Source organism: Primulina eburnea, chromosome 16 (assembly GCF_022965805.1).
Source record: "Primulina eburnea isolate SZY01 chromosome 16, ASM2296580v1, whole genome shotgun sequence".
NCBI lineage: Eukaryota > Viridiplantae > Streptophyta > Magnoliopsida > Lamiales > Gesneriaceae > Primulina > Primulina eburnea.
Genome location: NC_133116.1, coordinates 27,532,688 through 27,557,241, shown reverse-complemented (window position 1 = coordinate 27,557,241; position 24,554 = coordinate 27,532,688). Strand labels below are relative to the sequence as shown.

The following is a 24,554-nucleotide window of genomic DNA, read 5'->3' as shown; positions in this document are numbered from 1 at the left end:
CCTGATTCTGAAGGTTGTGTGGTCAAACTGTTGTACTTGCATTTTCTGCAAGATATACATAAGGTTCGTAGTTATAGTTGGGCAAGTGCTGTACTTGCATATTTATATCACGAATTGTGTTCCGCCTCTGGGTCAGGAAACAAGAAATCGCTGGCCCTTTATGCATATTGCAGGTATATTTATTACAATTTTTATTTCAATGTATACTCCTTTTTATTCAAATTTATTAAACTCAATTGTTTTGTAGATTTGGGCATGGTCAAGAATGATTCCTCTTTGTCCTGACCGCTTAGGATACAACCTCATCGCTCGACCTGAAAATTAGAACAACGGTGATAATATTTTTCCAATTCCACCATACGGAGCAAGGTAATAAATGCAACATATGATATAGAATTGATAACGTCATCTTTATTTTATAGTATTACGAATTTAATGTGCATAAAGATGGAAAAATGTATTCACGTGGACACATACACCTACACATTCTGTGCGAATCATTCGTGATGTACTTGACAAGATGGGAGATTGTCAAGTGTTTACATTTCATTAAATATAAATTTCGTATATGTCATATATTATTTCATGGGTATATGGTTCGTTTTTTCATTATTTATAGTTCAAATGGCTTGTTTACTACCTCGAAGCTGTGGATGTTTTGTCATTGCCCTTAGAATGTAGACATCCCACTATCTGGCGAAGTGCGTGCCCATTGATATGTTTTCACATTGTGGAGGTGCATCGCCCAAATCGAGTTCTTCGGCAATTTGGAATGTCACAAAACATTCCAATATCAGCACTTGATGGAGATCATTTACATGAATGCTCGAGACGAGGACGAAAAAATTACGATTGGGTCAAACATCATAGACTGATGGTGGATGCGTGGGAAAATCGTCGTAATCTGATTGTTGAGAGTGATTTGGTTGAAAATTATAGCATGAGATATGATTATGAGACATGGTATGATTCTATAACTCGACGTTTCATTTCTCCTATAGAGCCTCAACAAATCGATTACGGTTATCAGCCCGGAGATGCATATTTCAGACGTATTGTGGTAAGTGCTTGTTAAACAACTTATTTTCAACACTTTGCATTATTCTATTACAATTTATTATGCATGTGTTTGATAAGTTTTTTTTTTTAATTTTATAATAGAGAGATGAGACATCAAATTTGAAGAATTTGTTTGGAGGACTCTCTGTTGATGATCAACTGCGTGAAGCATTAGCTGAAGTTGTTAAAAAAACTATCCAGACCTGTGATTTACTGTATGAAATGTCCTTTAGAACACCCGAGCAACAACATCATCATGATAGGACTTCAAACAGAAGGCAAAGACTGAGAGATGATGATGTAGCCGATGAACCATCATTCTCGACCCTTGACTGGCGACAAAGCATGAGTACACAATCTCCGACAGCTCATTCCTTGCCTCACAACTCACATGGTATGTGGGGACCCGGGCTCTAATTCTTTTTCTTGGGATTAAATGGATCGTTGTTATAAAACGTGGGTCAAATTTTCGCTTTTTACATTAAATCAAGTGTAACTAAACAAACATAAGTTCTTAGTTTAACTCACAATATAAAACATAAAGTACATGTTTTGATTTATACACAACTAGTGTTCACTATCATCTAAACTCAAATGATAATACAAGTCTAACAAAAGAACCACTAGTCCTCTGCTACGCCCGAGATCACCACGCTATCACGATCATCGCTGTCTCGACCCAGATCCTGCCCCACCTGTTGTTATGCACACATACAGACATAACAACAGCCGGAAAACCGGTGAGAACAAATCCCAGTATAAACATGTATACATGCATTAAAACAATCTAAAACATGAAACATGCTAATATGAATGTCATTCATATATAATCATGCAATGCGAGTCTAATCATGTCTAGACTCGACTCGACTAGAACTCTAGGGATCCCGTTGTGAATAAGACGGCACTGTCTGTCACCTACCCTCCCAATCGAGGTGCTGTCCGTCTTATTCCTAGACTTCGGCCTGATCTGTATCCGCGTCTACAATAGGGGCGGTGATCTTCCCCTAAGCTGTGATATCGCCGAACGTCTAGTAGTCTGCCTGATCTCCAGACTGTCCTATCTTAATGCATGAATACACAATCTGTAAACAAGATAATCATTCTAATGCAATGCCACATGATCTGTAAACAAAGCATAGCAAGATTTGTATACAAGTTCTATAAACAAATCTATAAACAATCATAATCATATCTAGATATAAACAATAAAACAAGTATGTGATTTTGGTTGGGAAACTCAAATGTGATCTCATTTGAGTCGTGATTCCCCAAACAAAACATGTACTATACCTTTCTTTGCACAGTCGCTGTCACGGTCGTAAAGATGAATCTGAAATGGAAATGTGGATATACAATCTATCAAGTTCTAACTCAACCAAGACATTTATACAATCTATACTTGATCTTGGTACAATTTGACGGCATAACGACGTATATTCTTAATACCGGTCAATCCAATCTCAACAAATATCAACATATACCATCCTCAACTCACAATCGAATCATATGCACAAAACCATACTCAAATTCGATACATCTTATTCCTAAACATGCTGAAATTCATAAGAAATGCATACGACATCCTTTCTTTGTTCTAGTTTCGATTATAAACTCATAATCCTCACTAGAATATCTAAATACAGTCATAATAGCATTTCCTTTACACGAAATTCTTGAAACATGTTAGAACTGAATAAAAAGTGTACCCTTTCAAAGCCTTCGACGCAAGGAATAAGAATCTCAACTCGGATTAGAATTTGGATGGCTAAATCTTGAGATATCTACCTTCAAAGCCTTGAAAACTTGAAGAGTTTTGGGAGGAAGTCTCGGTTCTGCCTGCTGAAAATGAGAAGAAGGTGACTCATGTTCGACTTATATTTATACCCCTGCCATGTGTCAAGTTGAGAACAAGAGTGGATGTCTCGCATGCAGCACCGCGGGTGCGGTACTGTAAGGAGCGCGGGTGCGCCAAGCTTTCGGCAGAAATATAATTTTCCAAAACAGTCGACCGCGGGTGCGGTCAAGTAAACACCGCGGGTGCGGTCTCAGCACCGCGGGTGCGGTCTCATTCTACCGCAGGTGCGGTGTGGCTACGGGAATTTTACTAACTTCCTGCCCATTGCACCGCGGGTGCGGTGCTTGCCAGACCGCGGGTGCGGTCTTGCACAGCTAAAATTTCATATTTTATCGCATCGTTTCGCCCCGTCTGTTCTTGCGTTTCGTATTCAACTATCTACAAGAATCTCGGGCATTACATTTCTCCCCCTCTAAGAAATGATTTCGTCCTCGAAATCGCATGTCATTCTATCAATGCAAGTATAAAAGTAATCACATCAAAACTAAACAAATACTTACATTATTGAAATAACTCGGGATGTTTTTGTCTCATATCTGCCTCTGTTTCCCAAATCGCTTCTTCGATGCCATGACGACTCCATTGGACTTTCACTAATGGAATAATCTTCGTTCTGAGCTGCTTATCTTTCCGATCAAGAATCTGTATCGGTTGTTCCACATAGCTCAAAGTCTGATCAAGTTCAGCTTCATCGGGTTGAATGACATGAGAAACATCTGGCATATATCTTCGCAACATTGATACATGAAACACGTCATGTATACCGGATAGAGAAGGAGGAAGAGCAAGTCTATAAGCTCGATCGCCAATCTTTTCAAGAATTTCGTAAGGACCGACTTATCTAGGAGACAGCTTCCCTCGTTTGCCAAATCTAACAACGCCTCGGAAAGGAGAAATCTTCAAGAATACTCTGTCTCCTTGCTCGAATACCAACGGTCTACGTCTGACATTGGCGTATTTTGCTTGTCTATCCTGTGCTGTCTTCATTCTTTTCTGAATAACTTTCACCTTCTCAGTCATGTCACGAATCATGTCTGGCCCTAGTTCTGGTACTTCTGAGATATCATCCCAATATAGCGAAGATCTGCACTTCTTGCCATACAAAGCTTCAAACGGTGCCATCTCGATACTCGTCTGATAGCTATTATTGTAAGAAAATTCGCAAAGAGGTAGGGAATCTTGCCAACTAATGCCAAAATCTAGCACAACGGCTCTCAACATATCCTCTAATGTCTGGATAGTCCGCTCTGACTGTCCGTCTGTCTGAGGATGGTAAGCAGTACTCAGGTGTAATGTCGTACCTAAGGCCTGATGTAAGCTGTGCCAAAAGTGAGAAGTGAATCGTGGATCATGATCTGATACGATAGACTTCGGCACTCCATGCAATCTGACTACCTCTCGAATATATATCTCCGCCATCTGATCTTGTTTATACGTCATTCTGTATGGAATGAAACAAGCAGATTTGGTCAATCTGTCAATAATGACCCATATTGCATCGCAGCCTCTGGAGGATCGAGGTAACTTCGTCACGAAATCCATGGAAATGTGGTCCCATTTCCATTCTGGAATAGCTAAACTCTGAAGTAACCCTCCGGGCTTCTTCCTCTCGGCCTTCACCTGTTGGCAGTTCAAACATTTAGACACATACTTTGCGATATCTGACTTCATCTGCTTCCACCAGAATTGTGTCTTCAAGTCATTATACATCTTCCTGCCACCAGGATGAATACTGAACCGACTACAATGTGCCTCTGACAGAATCTGCTGTTTCAACTCTGCAACATCTGGTACAACAAGACGGTTATTCACATACAGCACATGATCGAGTACCTGATGTTCTGACAAATGCCCTGATCTGACCATCTGAATTGATCTTTGCACGTTCTGATCGGTTCGTTGAGCTTCTTTGATCCTCCTGATCAAATCCGGCTCAACTTGAATAGCAGCAAGCCGTAGTGGCCTCTTATCTGTATCAAATGCTAATCCAGAGAGACAGCAACTTTCAACTAACTTTGTAACACCTATCGTCGATAAGGACAAAGTACATACCTTTCGACTCAAGGCATCTGCTGCTGCATTTGACTTTCCTGGATAATATTTGATTTCACAATCAAAATCTTTTAGTAGATCAAGCCACCTACGCTGCCTCATGTTCAGTTCTGATTGAGAAAAGAGGTACTTCAGGCTCTTGTGATCGGAGTAAATCTCAAATTTCTCGCCGTAGAGATAATGACGCCAGATCTTTAATGCAAATACGATAGCCGCCAATTCCAGATCATGAATGGGGTATCGAACCTCATGTGGTTTCAATTGTCTTGAGGCGTATGCGACCACGACCTCTCTGCATAAGAACACATCCCAACCCTCGGTGAGAGGCATCACAATAGACAACGAAATCACCCGTACCTGAAGGTATCATCAACACTGGAGCACTAGTCAGCTTTTTCTTCAGTTCTAGGAAGCTAGACTCGCACTCATCTGACCAAACGAATGGCATATTCTTCTGTGTCAATTGTGTGATCGGCTTTGCAATACTGGAGAAATCTTGAATAAATCTTCGGTAGTATCCTGCCAGACCCATGAAACTGCGTATTTCTGGTACCGAAGTCGGTCTTGTCCAATTTATCACAGCTTCCACTTTACTCTGATCAACAGAAATACCATCTCCAGAAATGATATGCCCCAAGAATACAACTCGATTCAGCCAAAACTCACATTTTGACAATTTCGCATACAGTTGTTCGTTTCTCAACGTCTGCAAGACAATTCTGAGATGCTCTGCATGCTCATTTCTGTTCTTGGAATATACCAAAATATCATCAATGAAGACAATCACAAATTCATCCAAATATCTCTGAAACACTTGGTTCATCAAGCCCATAAATACCGCAGGAGCATTTGTTAACCCAAAAGGCATGACAATAAATTCGTAATGTCCATACCTGGTTCGAAATGCTGTCTTCGGTATATCTACATCTCGAACTCTGAGCTGATGATACCCAGAACGCAAATCAATCTTAGAATAGACAGAGGATCCCTGCAACTGATCAAATAGATCGTCAATTCTAGGCAAAGGATATTTATTCTTAATTGTTGCCTTATTCAGTTGCCGGTAATCTATACACAATCGCATCGAACCGTCTTTCTTTCGCACGAACAGCACTGGAGCGCCCCAAGGAGATACACTAGGTCTGATATATCCCTTGGTCAGAAGATCTTCTAACTGTGCTTTCAATTCTTTTAGTTCGATGGGTGCCATCCTATACGGAGCTCTCGAAATAGGGACGGTACCTGGTACAAGATCAATACTAAAATCTACCTCTCGCACTGGAGGTAATCCTGGGATTTCATCTGGAAAAATATCTGGAAATTCCCGTACTACTGGCAAATCTGCCAATGCCGGGCTCGACTTCTGCATATCTACAGCATAAATAAAGAAACCATCTGCTTCTTTTTGTAACAATCTGTTCATAGTAAGAGCCGAAATCAAGGGAATCCGAGATCTGGAACCCTTCCCGTAGAATTTCCACTCGTCTGTCATCTCGGGTCTGAATCTGACAATCTTATGGAAACAATCTACAGTGGCTCTGTACTTCGTTAGCATGTCAATACCGACTATACAATCAAAATCAGCTAGACCCAATACTATACAATCTAGGTCAATCTCATGCCCCTCAAACTGTAGAATGCAATGTTTAACCGTAGTTACAGATATCAATCAACTTCCCAACGGAGAATTAATAGATACAACCTCTAACAAAGACTCAACAGGCAATGAATGCAACAATGCAAATCGCTCCGAAATGAATGTATGCGATGCACCTGTATCTATCAAGATATAAGCAGGATAACCATAAAGAGAGCAGTTACCTGCTATAACATCATCTGGTGCATCTTGTGCTTGCTCTTCTGTCAATGCAAACACTTGAGCCTGTTGCCTCGGAGGTTGACTCACTGTCTGACTACCTCGAGCTCTGGGTTGAGTCGGTGCTGGTGGAGGCTGGAAAGAGTGAACCGATGATGCCTGCCGCTCAAACTGAGGTACTGGCCCGGATGCTCGTCCACTCTGGGCTGGCTGTACACTCCTCTGTGGGCAGACTTTGGCAAAATGCCCCGGTTGCCTACAAATGTTGCATCGGCCTGTAACTCCCTGGCACTGTTCAGTCGCATGTTTTCCTCCACAGGAACTACAATAAACACCTGAATACCTGGTACTCTGATCAAAACCAGTCTGTCTTGATCCACTGGAGCTTGAAGAGCTGCTCCCAGGTCTTTTAAACTGTTTCCCCTTCGCCTTCAGCTGTTCCTTTCTGCCACTACTACTACCGCCGCTTTCAAATCTAGGAGGAGGAGATTGCACTGAAGGTTGTGGTGGTCTTGGCGCAGGAGCAACATATGGAGCACTCCGCTGTCTTATCAACCCTGCTTCCGCTCCTTTGGCCCGATTTAACGCATCTGCGAAATTATTCGGTCTCCCCGTGTTTACCAACGTAAAGATATCTGGATTTAAGCCATTGATAAATTGATCCGCCATGGCCTCGTCATTCCCTGAAACAGAGGGGTGCGAAACGAAGCAAGGAAGAGAATTTGGCAACATACTCTTCAATCTTCAAAGTCCCTTGCCTCAAATTGGCAAATTCGGCACCTTTATCTTTACGATAGGAGATAGGAAAGAAACGCAGATAGAACTCCGTCTTGAACACTTTCCATGTAATTTCGGTACCACGTTGCTCTAGTGCTCTCTTCATGTTCAACCACCAGTTCTTAGCTACATCCTGGAGTTGATGGCCAATAAGCTTTATTCTTTTCTCGTCACCATACTCCAAAGACTCAAATAACATCTCAATGTCCTCAAGCCAACTTTCACAATCCACTGCCAGTTCTGTACCTTTCAAGGTTGGCGGTCGAAAGGATTGAAATCTTTTGAGCAGCGTCTCCATTGGCGTAGCAGTAACGTCCATTGGATCTCCGGATGTGCTACCCTGTTCTGGTGCTGTGGGTCGTAGAGGCACTGCTGCTCTTCGAGGAGGCATGTATCTAATAATCCAACTGATTAGTATACCAAATATACAACCGTCTCAGCCCTCCTCTAGTCAGTTACCTCTGATCTAGAATCGGTTCTGATTCAGTTAAGCACATGTCATAATCAAATCAGATAACACACACGCAATAAGGAAATCACTAATCATGCTAGCACATCATAAAGCAAGGAAGAAGACTCAATCTACCCCGCTCATTCTATCTTATCTCACTCTAAAGGAACTCTCGCTCTGATACCACCTGTTGTGGGGACCCGGGCTCTAATTCTTTTTCTTGGGATTAAATGGATCGTTGTTATAAAACGTGGGTCAAATTTTCGCTTTTTACATTAAATCAAGTATAACTAAACAAACATAAGTTCTTAGTTTAACTCACAATATAAAACATAAAGTACATGTTTTGATTTATACACAACTAGTGTTCACTATCATCTAAACTCAAATGATAATACAAGTCTAACAAAAGAACCACTAGTCCTCTGCTGCGCCCGAGATCACCACGCTATCACGATCATCGCTGTCTCGACCCAGATCCTGCCCCACCTGTTGTTATGCACACATACAGACATAACAACAGCCGGAAAACCGGTGAGAACAAATCCCAGTATAAACATGTATACATGCATTAAAACAATCTAAAACATGAAACATGCTAATACGAATGTCATTCATATATAATCATGCAATGCGAGTCTAATCATGTCTAGACTCGACTCGACTAGAACTCTAGGGATCCCGTTGTGAATAAGACGGCACTGTCTGTCACCTACCCTCCCAATCGAGGTGCTGTCCGTCTTATTCCTAGACTTCGGCCTGATCTGTATCCGCGTCTACAATAGGGGCGGTGATCTTCCCCTAAACTGTGATATCGCCGAACGCCTAGTAGTCTGCCTGATCTCCAGACTGTCCTATCTTAATGCATGAATACACAATTTGTAAACAAGCATAATCATTCTAATGCAATGCCACATTATCTGTAAACAAAGCATAGCAAGATTTGTATACAAGTTCTATAAACAAATCTATAAACAATCATAATCATATCTAGATATAAATAATAAAACAAGTATGTGATTTTGGTTGGGAAACTCAAATGTGATCTCATTTGAGTCGTGATTCCCCAAACAAAACATGTACTATACCTTTCTTTGCACAGTCGCTGTCACGGTCGTAAAGATGAATCTGAAATGGAAATGTGGATATACAATCTATCAAGTTCTAACTCAACCAAGACATTTATACAATCTATACTTGATCTTGGTACAATTTGACTGGCATAACGACGTATATTCTTAATACCGGTCAATCCAATCTCAACAAATATCAACATATACCATCCTCAACTCACAATCGAATCATATGCACAAAACCATACTCAAATTCGATACATCTTATTCCTAAACATGCTGAAATTCATAAGAAATGCATACGACATCCTTTCTTTGTTCTAGTTTCGATTATAAACTCATAATCCTCACTAGAATATCTAAATACAGTCATAATAGCATTTCCTTTACACGAAATTCTTGAAACATGTTAGAACTGAATAAAAAGTGTACCCTTTCAAAGCCTTCGACGCAAGGAATAAGAATCTCAACTCGGATTAGAATTTGGATGGCTAAATCTTGAGATATCTACCTTCAAAGCCTTGAAAACTTGAAGAGTTTTGGGAGGAAGTCTCGGTTCTGCCTGCTGAAAATGAGAAGAAGGTGACTCATGTTCGACTTATATTTATACCCCTGCCATGTGTCAAGTTGAGAACAAGAGTGGATGTCTCGCATGCAGCACCGCGGGTGCGGTACTGTAAGGAGCGCGGGTGCGCCAAGCTTTCGGCAGAAATATAATTTTCCAAAACAGTCGACCGCGGGTGCAGGTCAAGTAAACACCGCGGGTGCGGTCTCAGCACCGCGGGTGCGGTCTCATTCTACCGCAGGTGCGGTGTGGCTACGGGAATTTTACTAACTTCCTGCCCATTGCACCGCGGGTGCGGTGCTTGCCAGACCGCGGGTGCGGTCTTGCACAGCTAAAATTTCATATTTTATCGCATCGTTTCGCCCCGTCTGTTCTTGCGTTTCGTATTCAACTATCTACAAGAATCTCGGGCATTACGTGGTACATGTTTTTATTATCTAACTACTTTGTTTAAATTCACATTCATGGTTCTTATTCAACAATATATTTATTTTACTTTCAGGAGATGATCCTTCGCATGGTACGACTACACAGTCGCCCGTAACCCTTGGTTGGGCTTCCACTTCACATGGTACATTATTAAATATCAACGCAATTTATTTATATTATCGAAGTATATGTTTATTTCTATTTCCACGTACTTATTGGACATCATATTTTTTTTACTTTTAGGAGAGGGTACTTCGCATGGAGATTATGTATTTCGAGCTCCACTTCATTCCTATAGTGTGCCTTCCTCGTATGCTAATTGGCCAAATATGGATTCTTTCAATGTTTCTTTTGGGTTAGGCACTTCGCGAACGGATAATGAATTTCAAACTCCACAGCAGGCTTACGAACGTTCATTTACGGAACTCTTATTTGACGGTCATCTCCAGCAGGACGAAGAAACCCACCCAAATTATAACATATCACCAATTTCATACTTGGGATATTCTCATCCTCAATCACCAAGTCAGGTTCCCCTGAACATTGATAAACGAGTCTGCCAACGTTCGAGTGAATGTTAATGAAGAAGAAGATGTAGAAGAAGAAGTTGAAGCCCCACAGTTGGTGCGTAAAAGTAAACGAATCCCAAAGCCACGTGATTGTGGGACTGGACATAGCTTGGGTAGAAAGAAAAAAATAAAATATTTAAATGTAAAAGTTATGTATGTTGAATACAAGTAAATCTATTTGTTTTGAGTTTTAAATAATTTATTTGTTTTTTTTTCTAACGGCATTAGATTGTGTTGCTATAATAAATAAGATACGTAGGTTTTAAATTTAATATGAAAAATATATATTTGTTGATACACAATCTATAATTAGGAAACATTGATGATGCTGTAAAATAAAATACAGAACGAGATGACGTTACACAACAGATAACATATAGACACCTAAATTAAAACAACATATGACATACGATCCAAATTTAAACAAACAAACTGTTCGATTAACATATAAGAATTAGCAAGATACAAGGAAAAACATACAATTACAATTGTAACACCTTGAATTTCATAGTGTTCCTTCAAACCTGCAACCAATCAACACGTAAACACTTAGATAACAGATTATTTTTTCATTATGAATGAAATATAAATTAAATGATAAAAAAATTACCTTTACATGTTCTGATTACGACGTTGTTGTGTTGAGCTTTCTCGCTGGATGCGTTGCCTTTCTCGTGTGGAAGGCTAGTCCATCTCATTTCTGATTCTTGTAGTTCGATCTCTCCCTTTTCTCCTTCTTTGACGCCTATTCGGGTTGTGACACAATTCGAATGTTGGTTCATCCCAATATTCTTCATCAGCAATTGGACGAAATCTTCCCTCGTACGTGTCTACTGTATTCACTCATCTGAAACCAACGTTGCACAAATTGTGCAGGATCTAATCCATACCATTTGGCGGTACATATTGCATGTGAACACGGAATTCCAAAGATAGTCCATTTTCCGCATGAGCATTCATTAAGACTGAGGGTCACAACCTGTACACGTTACCCCGACCTTGTCGCCCTCCCGTAACAACAGATGCCGATTGGTCTCTAATCTCGGTACGCACAACAGTGTGTTCATTAGATCTCGAAGACCATTTATCGTACAGTCGAAAATCGTAATCAGGCCAAGGCTGATTGCTCTGAATCATACGTTGCCTTCGTGTGATACGATCGATGAAATACTGCACGCAACGATTGAATGTCAACTGAACTAACGCTGATATAGGAAGTCGACGAGCACCCTTCAGAACAGAATTAAGACACTCTGACATGTTGGTCGTCATAACACCACGTCGCCATCCCCCATCGTGAGCAAGAGTCCATTTGTGTTTATCAAGTTGAGAGAGATAAACAAACGCTCTCGATTCAAGATTTTTAATTTCATCCATGATGGCATCAAATTTATGTATTTGATGTTGTGTGCCTGATTTCCAACATAGATCTTTTAGGTGCACATTTTTGAAATGTGTATTGAAATTAGAACATACGTGTCTAAGACAAAAACGATGTACGCCACGTGGATGTCTAAAATCGGGTATCTCCTCAACAACATTAATGATTCCACGATGTCTATCGGAGATAAGGCACACACATGTTGATCCTCGAACCACATGCTTGCATAAAAGTTCCAAAAACCACTTCCAGGAGTCGTATGTTTCCTCATCGACTATGGCAAATGCTAAGGGTAAGATTTGGTTGTTTCCATCTAAACCCACAGCTATAAGCATCTTGTGCTTATACTTCGTGTATAAATGAGTACCATCAACACCAATTATTTTTCGACAATGTGCGAACCCATCTATACATGGTCGGAAGGCCCAAAACACGTAGTTTAACACCTTTAATTGAGAATTGTATCTCGGTAAATGGTTCCACTCTACAATAGTGCCTGGATTGTACTTAACAAGGGCACCCATGTACCTTGGCAAAAGACGTACTGAACTCTCCCATGTACCATATACATTTTCCACCGCCCATTTTAAACTGTACCATGCCTTACCATATGAAATTTAATAATTATATCGATATTTCACAAGCTGGATAACATATTTAATCTCATACGAAGGATCACACCGAACTATACCAACAAGTGTTTTTGCAATCATATTTTTGTCCAAGTTATGGTGGTCTAACCCTACCTGGCTAGACATACATGTATGTGGACCACCATATTTCGTGATCTTGAAATAACTCAATTTTGATTTTAACGATGCACGAAGACCCCACCTACAGTTGATATTTGAGTGTTTATTTTTACAACTAACTTTCCACAAAGTCTTTGTACTCTACACAACTTGATACTCACGTCGAGCAATTCTAACTGAAAAGTCCTTAACTGCTGCTATCAAATGTTTTTTATCTTTAAAAACCATGTTCGTGCAAAGTTCTCCTCTATCTACGTTGTAATAACTCAAATTCGATGCAGATGGAATTCCAACAGAATCAGGGCGTTGCTCATCATATATTGTACTAAAGAATTGAGGTATGTCATATAAAGATTGACCGACAGGCGGGACAGAAAATGGTAATGCATCAGGTCGGTGTTCAAGATTTGAAATGCCTTCAAACGGATATGCATGCATATGATGGTGTTGGTATGAGATGGACCAATATCAGCAAATGTGGCATTTTCGTCTTCATGCTCATCTTCATCTGTTTCACTTGTAGTTGTATCAGGTTCAGTAAATATTTCAGTGACGTGAAGGTGAACATCTAATGACAACTCACGTGATCTTTGTTCATCATGTACGACAGGTGTCAGTCCATGACCCGATCCAGCACTCGGTGAACAATCCAAACCTACATGATTTGTGTCAACTGAGTACCATCCTCTTGCACCAGAATCCCATCCTCGTGCTGAAATCGGCCAACTAACATTTTCTTCTACGCTGTCAGTAATACACCGATCCCATCCCCCAGTCCAATCATGCAAATTAAATCGATTTTCATCTATTGGTTCGAAAAAAGCAGCAGCGGAAGTACCAGCTTCATCATTAAATCCCATCGAATCGAACCCTTCAGTTATACATGGAATGTATGATCCAGGAACCTCAACATCTACATTATGCTCAATGAAATCCTTTTCGATATACAATTCAATACACAGCATTTCGTTAATAGAATCCAGCATAAACTGTAAATTGTTGTCATCATTGATGTCAAGATGCACTTCTACGCAATGTGACTTATCCATGTAGGAATATTTTGTTGACAATTTTAAATTAAAATTTGAACTTTCAATATTTGTCAGACGGTATACTATTTCTTTCAACTCATGCAAATTAATAGATCTTGGTATTCGTGTTGCCCTCAATGCAGTGGTACTATATTTTACGGTGTGATATCCTATAATAACATTACCACCTACGAATAAAAGCACCGGCACACTGTCCATTCCTATAAAAAAAATTAATAGGTCACACAAAATAAAAAGGTAATAAATTTTTTTATAAAATTTCAATTGAATAACAAAATGTGAAATATAACAAAATAATACACTATAAAAATTAATTTACATATGCTTTCATTTTTATTAAGAATAATTATAATAATAATGACGACAATTCTTATTTTGTTTTACTGAACAACTACTATCAATAATATTATTATTTTTTATTTAGTAATTAACTAATAATAAAATAATTATGATAATAAATTTCATACTAAATAGGAAAAAAAATTAATATTAAAATCATTTATATGTATATTTTTTAAATAAAGTTTTTAGAAATAATAAATTTTATTTTGGTTATGTAAAATAATAATAGGTCCTACTAAATACAAATTAAGTTATTTGGTTATGTAAAATAATAATAGGTCCTACTAAATACAAATTAAGTTAATAATAAAATCATACTAATTATTTTTATTTAATAAATTAATAAAATTTTTTATAATAATAGATTTTATGTTATTTGTGTAAAATAAATCAAGAGTAATACTTTTTTTCTATAACATACCTAAATAAAACAAAAAACCATAAGAATTACAATTTTAAGTGTTATTTTTATTATAAAATAAAAAATCGTATTTCTTATTTATATCTTACAAGTTAATTATAATAAAATAATATTTTAATAGATTTTATGTTATTTGTGTAAAATAAATCAAGAGTAATACTTTTTTTTTATAACATACCTAAATAAAACAAAAAACCATAAGAATTACAATTTTAAGTGTTATTTTTATTATAAAATAAAAAATCGTATTTCTTATTTATATCTTACAAGTTAATTATAATAAAATAATATTTTAATAATAATAAGTTTTCAAAAATACGCACGTGGAATAAAATAATAATTAAATAAATTAAAAATACAACTAATTTTATGTTTAATAAATTAAGAACAAAAATACAATATTTATACTAATAAATTTTATATTACTTGTGTAAAATAAAATTGTAATACTTAATTTTTTATATGCTACCTTTATAAAACAACAACATCAATAATAATTATAAATAAAAGTATTATTATTATTTTCAAAAAAATTGATTATTATTCTAAAATACAAAAAATATATTTTTTAGTTGTATCTTATAAGTCAATAATAATATAAATAATAATTTTTATAAATTTTTGATGCTACACATGTCAGATAAAATAATAACATATGAAATTAATTGTAATATTTATTTACATTTAAGTAACAATATTAACCGTATTTATAATAAAAACATTTATATTATTGGTGTAAAATAAAAAAAAATCGTTATACTAATTTTTTTATATACTACCTAGATAAAACAACAACAATGACGATTTTTATTATCATTTGCATAATATAAGATAATAAAAATAACTAATAATACATAGAAACATAATTAAACATTTTAATCATAAACTCAAAACGTAAGATGATGACAAATTCATAATTTATATTCGAATACTCAAGTAAATTAATTTATATCAACGCGTACCTCAAATAGAAGTTCAAAATCAAAATTTTATCTGCAAATATATAATCACAAATAAATAAATTAACGATTTTAATCAAACATTAAACCACAAACTTAATTTAAAACATACAGACCTCATGTGCTGCAATTACTTGATCAAACATCAAACCAAAATCTACAGGAATGAACAATAACGATGCATTTAAATGCAGAAAAACGAAGAATGAAAGAAGCACAGGAATAATACATTTGCACCGAGGGCAAACATATATAAGCAAATTTTCATCAGATAAAAAACACACCATGTTAATACTTATCAGTGATACATCACATCACTTTATCACGTAAATTTTAATTCAAATTTTTTTTTTTATCGTCTTCTCTGTAAAAGGGAAAAAAAATGTATGCATTATTGAGTATAGAGATTGTCAGTATCTCACATGCCACAGTTCTTTACCGCAAACGTCCAACAATTATTTTAAAAAAAACTCAACAAGCCTATTTACTAGGCGTGACATATTTAAAAAAAAAAATTAAAATTAAGCAAGTCACGCCATTAGAGATGGCATGACTTGCTATTTTTTAAAAAATTAATTTAGCAAGTCACGCCATTGGAAATGAAAAAAAAAAAAAAAGCAAGTCACGCCATCTCCAATGGGGAGATGGCGTGACACATTAGTTTGTTTAAAAAAAATTTTTTACCTTATTTTATTAATCTTTTACCATATATGATGTAAACAATTAAAAAGCCCTTTAATAATACCTTATATTTGTATGCAGTCAGGTTACGTACTTCGAATTTATAGATCTTACGTAGTCGATAGTTTATTAAAGATATATTTTAGTCTTTAACGGATCTGATGTAGTATGGGATGACGGACATCTACAAAGAGATCACGAGTTCAATTTTTCTCCACTTCTGTATTTCTAATTTGAATCTTGTTGAGTGTGCAATGCCTTTTAAAGCATCAAAAGAAAACGATTCGGCGTTACAAGGTAAAAATAATAATAATAATAATAATAATAATAATAATAATAATAATAAAGATATATTCTATATAAAAATAGTAAAAAAATGATATACAGAAGACGAATGGAAAGTTTGTGACTTTTGTGGCAGTTGTCCTGTCTCTCATAGTCCCGCGAATCTATATCAATGAATCCCCACACACAGAGCCCAATGACTCCGCATTCTCCAAGGCCACTGCAGCTATCAAAATGGAGGCGCCGCTGCTCCAGCTGGTCGGGGACGGCGGAGACTATCAGCCGGCGAAAGGTCTGAGGGCGTGGTGGAGAGTTTTCTGCATCGAATCAGCGAAGCTGTGGAGGATTGGTGGGCTGATCGGGCTGCAAATCTTGTGCCAGTACAGTGTCAGCTCCGTCAGTATTGCGTTTGTCGGTCATCTGGGTGATGTTGAGCTCTCAGCTCTCTCTATGGCGCTCTCGGTTGTCTGCACCTTCTCTTTCGGATTCATGGTTTGTTGAGTGAATACCTTTTCTTTCTCGGATGCACTAATAAATGAAGAATACTAAAGCAATCTTCTGCTTCAATAAGATAAAAAGAAGCAATTTTGAGTGGAAAAAGGGTATGTGAGTATATTATTGCAAGAACGTGGCTTTAAGTAACATATGGGATTCTTTATCTCAGTTTTCATTTACGGATTTGTGCCTGCTTTTTACTATCTTCATTGGGTTTAACTTGAGATTCTGGGTATCGTGTTGGAGTGGATATAACCAATCAAACCAGATCAATAGTATTTGATTCTTCGTAGAGAAAATTGGGTGTTAGAAAAAGTAAATGTTATGTTTTGATGGACGTATTTTGTAGATTTTGGTGTTGGATCATTAACATAAATCCACATAAACCACAACAGAACGATTCAAATCCAAATTATTAGATTCTTTCAAATCCATCGTGCGAATCAAATCCTTCTATCCTGCCGATAAAAAGGCTGAACCAAATAAAATTACCCATTTACTTCTATAGTTACGAAAGGAGTTTCATATACCATTAAGAATATGAAGTGCGATGCGAACCAGAAAAACTGCATTATAGAGAGCTCTAACAATCCAAATTTACAGTAACAGTTATAATTTGATCGCAGTGTTACTCTCATTCTTGATTTTGAAGGCAAAGTACAAAAAGTTCTAAAGTGGACCTTGTAATATTCTTGTAGCTTGGTATGGGGAGTGCCCTCGAGACTCTATGTGGGCAGGCATATGGTGCTGGACAAATTCACATGCTAGGAATTTACATGCAACGCTCGATAATTATCCTATTCGCCACTTGCATCCTCGTTTCGCCACTCTATATATTTGCCACCTCAATTCTGAAGTTAGTTGGACAACAAGAAGAAATAGCAAATCTTGCCGGAGTTTATACACTCATGGTTCTCCCGCAGTTGTGTTCCCTTGCTGTCATTTTCCCAACCCAAAAATTTCTTCAAGCTCAGAGCAAAGTTACCATGCTTGCTTGGACCGGAGTCATTGCTCTAATCTCACATAGTTTTTTATGTTGGCTCTTTATTTATGTATTTGGCTGGGGAGCAACTGGTGCGTCTGTGGCATTTGATCTTTCCGGATGGGGAACTGCAATTGCGCAATTAGTATATGTCGTTGGCTGGTGTAAAGATGGCTGGAGAGGATTCTCGTGGTCTGCATTTCAAGAGATTTGGGCTTTTGTAAGATTGTCACTTGAATGTGCTATTATGCTTTGTTTGGAGATTTGGTATATGATGTGCATTATTATCCTCACTGGCCATCTTGATAATGCTGTGACCGCAGTTGGTTCCCTTTCTATATGGTGAGTTTTTATCCATTTTCTCAGATCTTTGAGTAAATTCAAGTGAAAGCTGTTGTTGGGCCATCATTTTTGTGCTCTAAGTTTCGGAAAATGGGTTTCTAGTATACTTTTAGCACTCAAGATGTCACTTTGAAGATGCCATGTTTTCTTGTCGAACCAATCTACCTTTGTATATTTATCTTAGTTGTGTGAATAAAAATAGTCATGCTTTCTTTGAGCGATTGGTACAAGTTTATATTTTTATCTCATTGGATCATACTGTTGTCCGGCCATCATTTTTGTGCTAAGTTTCGGAAAATGGGTTTCTAGTATACTTTTAGCACTCAAGATGTCACTTTGAAGATGCCATGTTTTCTTGTCGAACCAATCTACCTTTGTATATTTATCTTAGTTGTGTGAATAAAAATAGTCATGCTTTCTTCGAGCGATTGGTACAAGTTTATATTTTTATCTCATTGGATCATATTGCCAATGGACAATCTTTCTTTGCTTTAGTGGTATGTTAAGTGGTTAAAAAGTAATGCTTAGTTTCTTTGTCTATGTTCCAGCATGACTATTGATGGGTGGGAAGCTATGTTCTTCATAGGAGTCAATGCTGCTGTAAGGTAAATTCAAAGATTTTTATCAAATAAATTACTGGTTCCTTCGCGCGTTTTAATCACAACGTAATCTTTCTTGATGCAGTGTACGAGTCTCCAATGAGCTTGGCATGGGTCGTCCCAGAGCAGCCAAATATTCAGTCTATGTGACAATCTTACAGTCCCTAGTAATCGGGATCCTTTGCATGGTGGTTGTCCTCGCTACTAGAAAACATTTCTCGGTTATCTTTACTGACAGCAAAGAAATGCAACAAGCTGTGGCTCATCTTTCACCGCTTCTTGGGATTACAATGCTTCTTAACAGTATCCAGCCTGTGATATCAGGTACATACCGATTGTTTCTAGTGCAACTCGCTTTTCTAGTTGCTGCTTATATTCCTCGTTTGGTGTCTTTCTTGGAAACAATGTGCGCAGGTGTTGCTATAGGAGGTGGGTGGCAAGGGCTGGTAGCTTATATAAACTTGGCTTGCTATTACATTTTCGGTCTGCCTCTTGGATATTTTCTTGGCTATGTAACTAATTTGGGAGTGGTGGTGAGTATTTTTTAACTTGCATCTCTGTGTTATATTCGATTTTTTCCATTCAGATTAAATATTTCTTATTTTATTGACATTTCTCAAATACTTGTATAGGTGGTGAATAGGTTACAAAAATTAGTAGATAATTAATAAATAAAAGTAGTGATTTTCAGTTGACATATGTAGAGCTTCGCATGTTCCATGTTTTCTTTTCAATTTCTTAACATTGTTGTGCAAAAAAAGAAGATTGTTCCATCCAGACGAGGAATCGGAGAGGCAACAAAACGTAGCAACATAATAGAATTGAAAGTTGGTGATAATCAAGAAATATGCTTCTTGCAGGGGCTGTGGGGAGGCATGATAGCTGGCATAGGTTTGCAGACACTGCTGCTCTTACTGGTCCTTTACAAAACCAACTGGAGCAAGGAGGTTAGTATCGTTATTGGTACATAATTTACTCATGCGTTTACAGCCAGTACAAAGACTTGGTGCCCTTCAACAGAAAACATGTGCATGATGCACATGCACCACTCCATCCCCTGAATCTTGATATCTTGTTGATGACTTAAAGAGAGTTTTATATGTTCTAGGTTGAGCAAACGACCAAGCGAATGCTGAAATGGGGAGGTCAAGACATATATAATGAGAAACCTTCGAGGAACCATCTTCATATTGAAAACGGGAGACCTTAAATGGAACCTATTTCTCATACACCTCTACAATGAGTTAAAATGGTAATTGCACTTTTGCAAAGGAAGGAGTGCTTCTAGCTAGCTCCCTTGGGACATCTCTTCTTTCGTCAGTAAAATCGAAATACAATATTATTACTTTTAGATGATAGTATATGATATTAATGTTGGGACATCGAATTCTCGTATCCAAGATGCAACGGAAATTTAAAATTTTGCGTTTCGACGATCGAAATGTTGCGTGGGCTTCGTATGTTTAAATTATTCATAGAGTGTTTAAGAGTTACCTTCACGTATTAAACGCTGGACTCCAAATTATTCCAGTTTTTACGTGGAGATAACTTATCTTGTAAATACTTACGAACGGCTTATTCCTTTGATCATCTAATTAGGCACACGATGGAAGATTGTCCTCCTCGTTGAATTGCACTAGAAATCGGAAGCTATTAGTGCATGGAGACTAAGTTCTCCGAATTTTCAAAATCCGGAGATGATGCAGCGACGGCGGCGGAAGAACAAGTGGCCGAAATTTTCCCTTGTAAGAACAAGGTGGCCGAAAGTTGATGAAGGGAAAGGAGGAAGCTTTGTTGTGAGCAAAAACTTATGATATTATTTTATGAGCCCTAGTCGTGTATATATAAAGGTTGACTCCTAATTCAATTAGGAGTTCCGTTCCTACTAAGATTCCTAATTATTTTTCTACTAGGACTCTACTTTCATTATATTTAAAATCTTATATTATTATTTATTATATTACGTGTTTGTCAACTTTTGATAACACATAATAATAATAATAATAATAATAATAATTGAAAGGATCGGTTAAACGATTAAAGAGTGTTTAGAAGCGGGGTTGAATAAAAACTCCTCAAATTTAAATATTCTTCGACAATATGAGTTCAGTTTTGTTACAAACTGATACTAAGTATCCCGTCGGTCAATGACAATCAGTTAAACTGAATGAAACAGTTGCGGAAAATAAACTGACTGAAAGATAAAGTATCTAACTGAAAGTAACGACTGAAGTAAAGATAACACAATTTGTTTCTGGATGTTCGGAGACTTGAATAACTCCTACGTCACCCCTTCTATCACGAAGATATGATATCCACTAAAAGACATTGATCAAATACAAGATACTGTGCTGACCCACTTCAGTTTGGACTTATCACTTTGCCACAACTGAAACTCTTAGTATATAACACTTTTACAGATGGTAACTGATCTTAGCACAACTTAGAAAAAATATCAAAGATTACAAAGTGCTATTTAAGCTCGAGAATGTAGCCTTGAATGCTACTGATATAACTAGTAAACGTGAGCTTTTAGCTTCTGAATGTGAGTAGATATTTTAGCAGCGTAACAGCAAGTAGAATGCAATAGCTGAAATCAGTCGTATTCTTTTCGGTTGCTACCTTCGATTATTTATAGGTTTCTCTCTCAACGGTAACATTAAAGGATATTTTAATATTCTAACCGTTGATTTCAACGTCGATATACTCTGACAGTCGTACACTGCTCATTCTGAAATGCGGCGTCCCACTACTAGTTGCAGGTAGTTGTACTATTTGTCGGTTGTCGTTTTCAACTGATGACGTGTATAGCTAAGAGATCAGCTGGTAAAGAGTCAGTTGACGAGAATGACTAAAGAGATGTTCAGCTGAAAGAACGCTTGATAGAGAAAACATCTGTTCAGTTATATTTCAGTTGCGTCGATCAATTAGCTGGATTCAGTTGCTTAGTTCAGTTGGTTTATCTTTTGTCGAACACCGGAATTAAGTTTCCAACAATTTCCCCCTTTATGGTGTTTTGACAAAACTAGAGTAAAAGAAAACCGAATAACTGAACTCGTAGTAGATAAAATAAGAAGTAGATCAACTGAACTCATATTCTTCACAAATACAAGAAAGACTGCTGCTTTTTAAGATTTCTTCTGCTGTTTTAAAATCTCTTTGAGCTCTTCCCCCTTTTTGTCAAACAGCTCCATCTTGACAGATAATTTCCGAACGTCAGTAGATAGAAGCCGGACAGAAATGGAAATATTTTCGATAGCAGAGGTCATTGCGACTTGTAGCAAATCTATCTTTCTGGAGACGAGTGTCTCGACACTGTCAACTCGTTTGTTAATAGAGTTTTGAGTTGCAGTGAGACTCAAGGCTATCCCCTTGTTCTTCTGGATTTCTTCAACTGCAGATGAGAGAGAGGTAATAGCAGTTTGGATAGCCTTCAGCTTTTCGGAGTTGAACTGTTGAGAGTCTTCCAACTTTAAAGTGTGAGACAGTTGCGTATTCTGAATCTTTGAGATGGCTAAGAGCATCTGATTCATACTATTCTGCATATTCTGAATTTCTTCAAGGACAAGATCAAAATCTAATGAGGATGGAGGAGGAGACTGATTAGAGGTTTTCGGTCCTATTGTGGTTTGATCAAATATAACCAACTCTTGGTCAGTTGCTACTGTTTCAGCAACATTCTGAACTGAAGTGATTGTTGCAGTAATTTCTTCTGGAACTTGAGGCAGAGATGGTGGATTCTGATCAGCAGATGAGCTGCCTTGAGGAATAATAGAGTTTGATGAAGCCAAAACTGGTGCCTCTAGAGGATGATCTTGGGAATCAATTGGCACAACAGTTGGAATAGCTTGTTCAGCAGATAAATCTGGCTGAACTGGTGCTTCTGAAGAGATAGGAGCCTCTGGATTGATTTGATCAACAGGGTGATCAACTTTATCAGAAATATGTTCACTCAATTGGGATTCTTGCACCACTACTTGAATAATTTCATCAACATTTGCGAAAGATAATTCTGCTTCAGTGTACATTTGATGTTCACCAGTAGGTGATTGAGACATATCCTGAACTGGCTCTTCAGTTGGAATAATAGCCTGTTCTGAGGATGACTCTTTCTGCTTCCTTCAACTATTTCCTCTTCATCATCGTCTGGATCTCCTTTATGAAGGACTAACTCTTGATCCATTTCCCAAAACTTTATCTGAGATAGCAAGCCAATCAGATCGGTGTCTAGCTGAGTAATCACCGCATGATCAGCATATGCATTAGGATTTGTTGGAACGTAGTTAGCCTTCAGTTTGTCAATAATTTGTGCTAACTTCTTGACTCTCATCTGATCAAACAAATATGTTTTTCTCTCCAGAGCTTGAACAATTGTGGCAGCTTTGACCATCTTGAGGACAAAAGCTTCCAGTTTGATGAACTTTTTAGCTGGGATTTCTTTCTCAGTTGCTTGGCAAAAATATGAGTACGATAGGCTGTCCAAGCATCATAGGATTGAAGTTTTGATGCTGCAAAATCATTAACCTTATCCCAAACAAGGTCAATGTGGGTTTGAATGGGATTGGATGGCCTGGGCTCTTCAATCAATTTTCTCTTGCCTTTATCAGAACTGAGGATGTGTGGAATTTCCAGACCAGTTCGAGTAGTATCCACCCGTTCTATAATATTGATGCCTTTGGGTCGGGCAGGTGCCAGAACAGTAGGACAAATAATATTAATCAGAGGAGCTTTGATCCTAACTGTTTCTCTCTTTGCACCAACTGATTTTTCTAGTGGGATGATCTTCAGAGGAACTGCTTCAATTGGCTGTTGAGCATCTGAAGATATTAGCTTGTCAGTAGGAATAGATTCCTCTGTAGTTGTTGGTTTAATCCTCTGGGTTCTCGGTTTCTTGGCGATCTTTGGGGAAGGAGTTTTCTCTGAATCGGATTCACCCACAGCTAATTTCCTTTTTGCTGACTTCAGTTGAGCCAATGTCTTGGCCTTTTTCACTGATTTAGGAGCCGCCTGTTGAGTTCCAATCTCCTGTTTTATCTTTACAAACTGAGCAGGAGAAATATCCAATTTGGTCTTGAGTGGCATAGTATTCTTCGCATTGAAGACTTTGAATTTGGATGATTTTTCTGAATCATCTGCCACTAACCCCTTCACTTTCAGCAGATAGCTCAGTTGCACTGCAAAGCCTTTGGACTGTTTGGATGATAGAAACATATTCTTTAAAATATTGAATATAAAATGCTTCTAGTTGAGTTTACGTTCAGCCATAATGATAGAAATGGCTTGAAATTTTTCCAACGTGAGTGCAGCAAAAGATCCAGCTTTCGCCAAATCCCTTTGGCGACTATATGAGCAAGTAACTGAACCTCGTGCTTCAGCTCCTTCTTTGGATCGGAAACTTTGATTTTCCGTCCATCAGCAGAAAGTGGGGTTTGCATTTCTTCAACGTCAGATGCTTTAACATCAGAGAGGTGTGCCAGTCCATCAGGCGGTAAAGAAAAGATTTCTCCAAATGAATCTTCAGAGATGGTCAGCAACTGACCATTGATAGTAGAAGCGATGTTTCCATCAGAATTGATCATACCGCTATAGTAGAATTCCTGAAGTTCTTTGGGGT

General features: G+C 37.6%; 2 protein-coding genes across 7 annotated transcripts; both read left to right on the top strand.

Moving 5' to 3' along the window:
- Positions 1-223: 223 nt before the first annotated feature.
- On the top strand, positions 224-13,198 carry LOC140816580 (uncharacterized). 2 transcript variants are annotated; one of them, XM_073175932.1, is made up of 6 exons: positions 224-369; positions 448-535; positions 620-1,060; positions 1,162-1,453; positions 10,154-10,222; positions 10,324-10,785. In XM_073175932.1, the coding sequence occupies exons 2-6, from the start codon at positions 521-523 to the stop codon at positions 10,659-10,661; spliced, it is 1,155 nt and encodes a 384-aa protein (XP_073032033.1). In that variant the 5' UTR covers positions 224-369; positions 448-520; the 3' UTR covers positions 10,662-10,785. The 2 variants fall into 2 exon arrangements, with proteins under 2 accessions (XP_073032033.1, XP_073032034.1); XM_073175933.1 differs by lacking the exon at positions 10,324-10,785 and adding an exon at positions 13,064-13,198 and having other exon boundaries at positions 225-369.
- Positions 13,199-16,654: 3,456 nt separating this feature from the next.
- LOC140816431 (protein DETOXIFICATION 35-like) lies at positions 16,655-20,747 on the top strand. Of its 5 annotated transcripts, none has more exons than XM_073175688.1 (7): positions 16,655-17,014; positions 17,716-18,341; positions 18,890-18,946; positions 19,026-19,473; positions 19,801-19,887; positions 20,049-20,192; positions 20,540-20,747. In XM_073175688.1, exons 1-6 carry the CDS (start codon positions 16,757-16,759, stop codon positions 20,148-20,150), a joined length of 1,578 nt encoding a protein of 525 aa, XP_073031789.1. In that variant the 5' UTR covers positions 16,655-16,756; the 3' UTR covers positions 20,151-20,192; positions 20,540-20,747. The 5 variants fall into 5 exon arrangements, with proteins under 5 accessions (XP_073031789.1, XP_073031790.1, XP_073031792.1 ...); XM_073175689.1 differs by lacking the exon at positions 20,540-20,747 and having other exon boundaries at positions 19,026-19,264; positions 19,355-19,473; positions 20,049-20,484; XM_073175691.1 differs by lacking the exon at positions 20,540-20,747 and having other exon boundaries at positions 19,026-19,264; positions 20,049-20,490.
- The last annotated feature ends 3,807 nt before the right edge of the window (positions 20,748-24,554 follow it).

What these genes read in the sequence shown, in the direction of transcription:
- LOC140816431 (XM_073175688.1), top strand. Translation starts at nt 16,757, where the DNA reads ATGGAGGCGCCGCTGCTCCAGCTGGTCGGGGACGGCGGAGACTATCAG. An exon ending in CCTTCTCTTTCGGATTCATG is followed by an intron (nt 17,015 to 17,715) that starts GTTTGTTGAGTG and finishes ATATTCTTGTAG; the next exon opens with CTTGGTATGGGGAGTGCCCT. An exon ending in GGAGTCAATGCTGCTGTAAG is followed by an intron (nt 18,947 to 19,025) that starts GTAAATTCAAAG and finishes TTCTTGATGCAG; the next exon opens with TGTACGAGTCTCCAATGAGC.
- LOC140816580 (XM_073175932.1), top strand. An exon ending in CTTGCCTCACAACTCACATG is followed by an intron (nt 1,454 to 10,153) that starts GTATGTGGGGAC and finishes TTTTACTTTCAG; the next exon opens with GAGATGATCCTTCGCATGGT. An exon ending in TTGGGCTTCCACTTCACATG is followed by an intron (nt 10,223 to 10,323) that starts GTACATTATTAA and finishes TTTTACTTTTAG; the next exon opens with GAGAGGGTACTTCGCATGGA.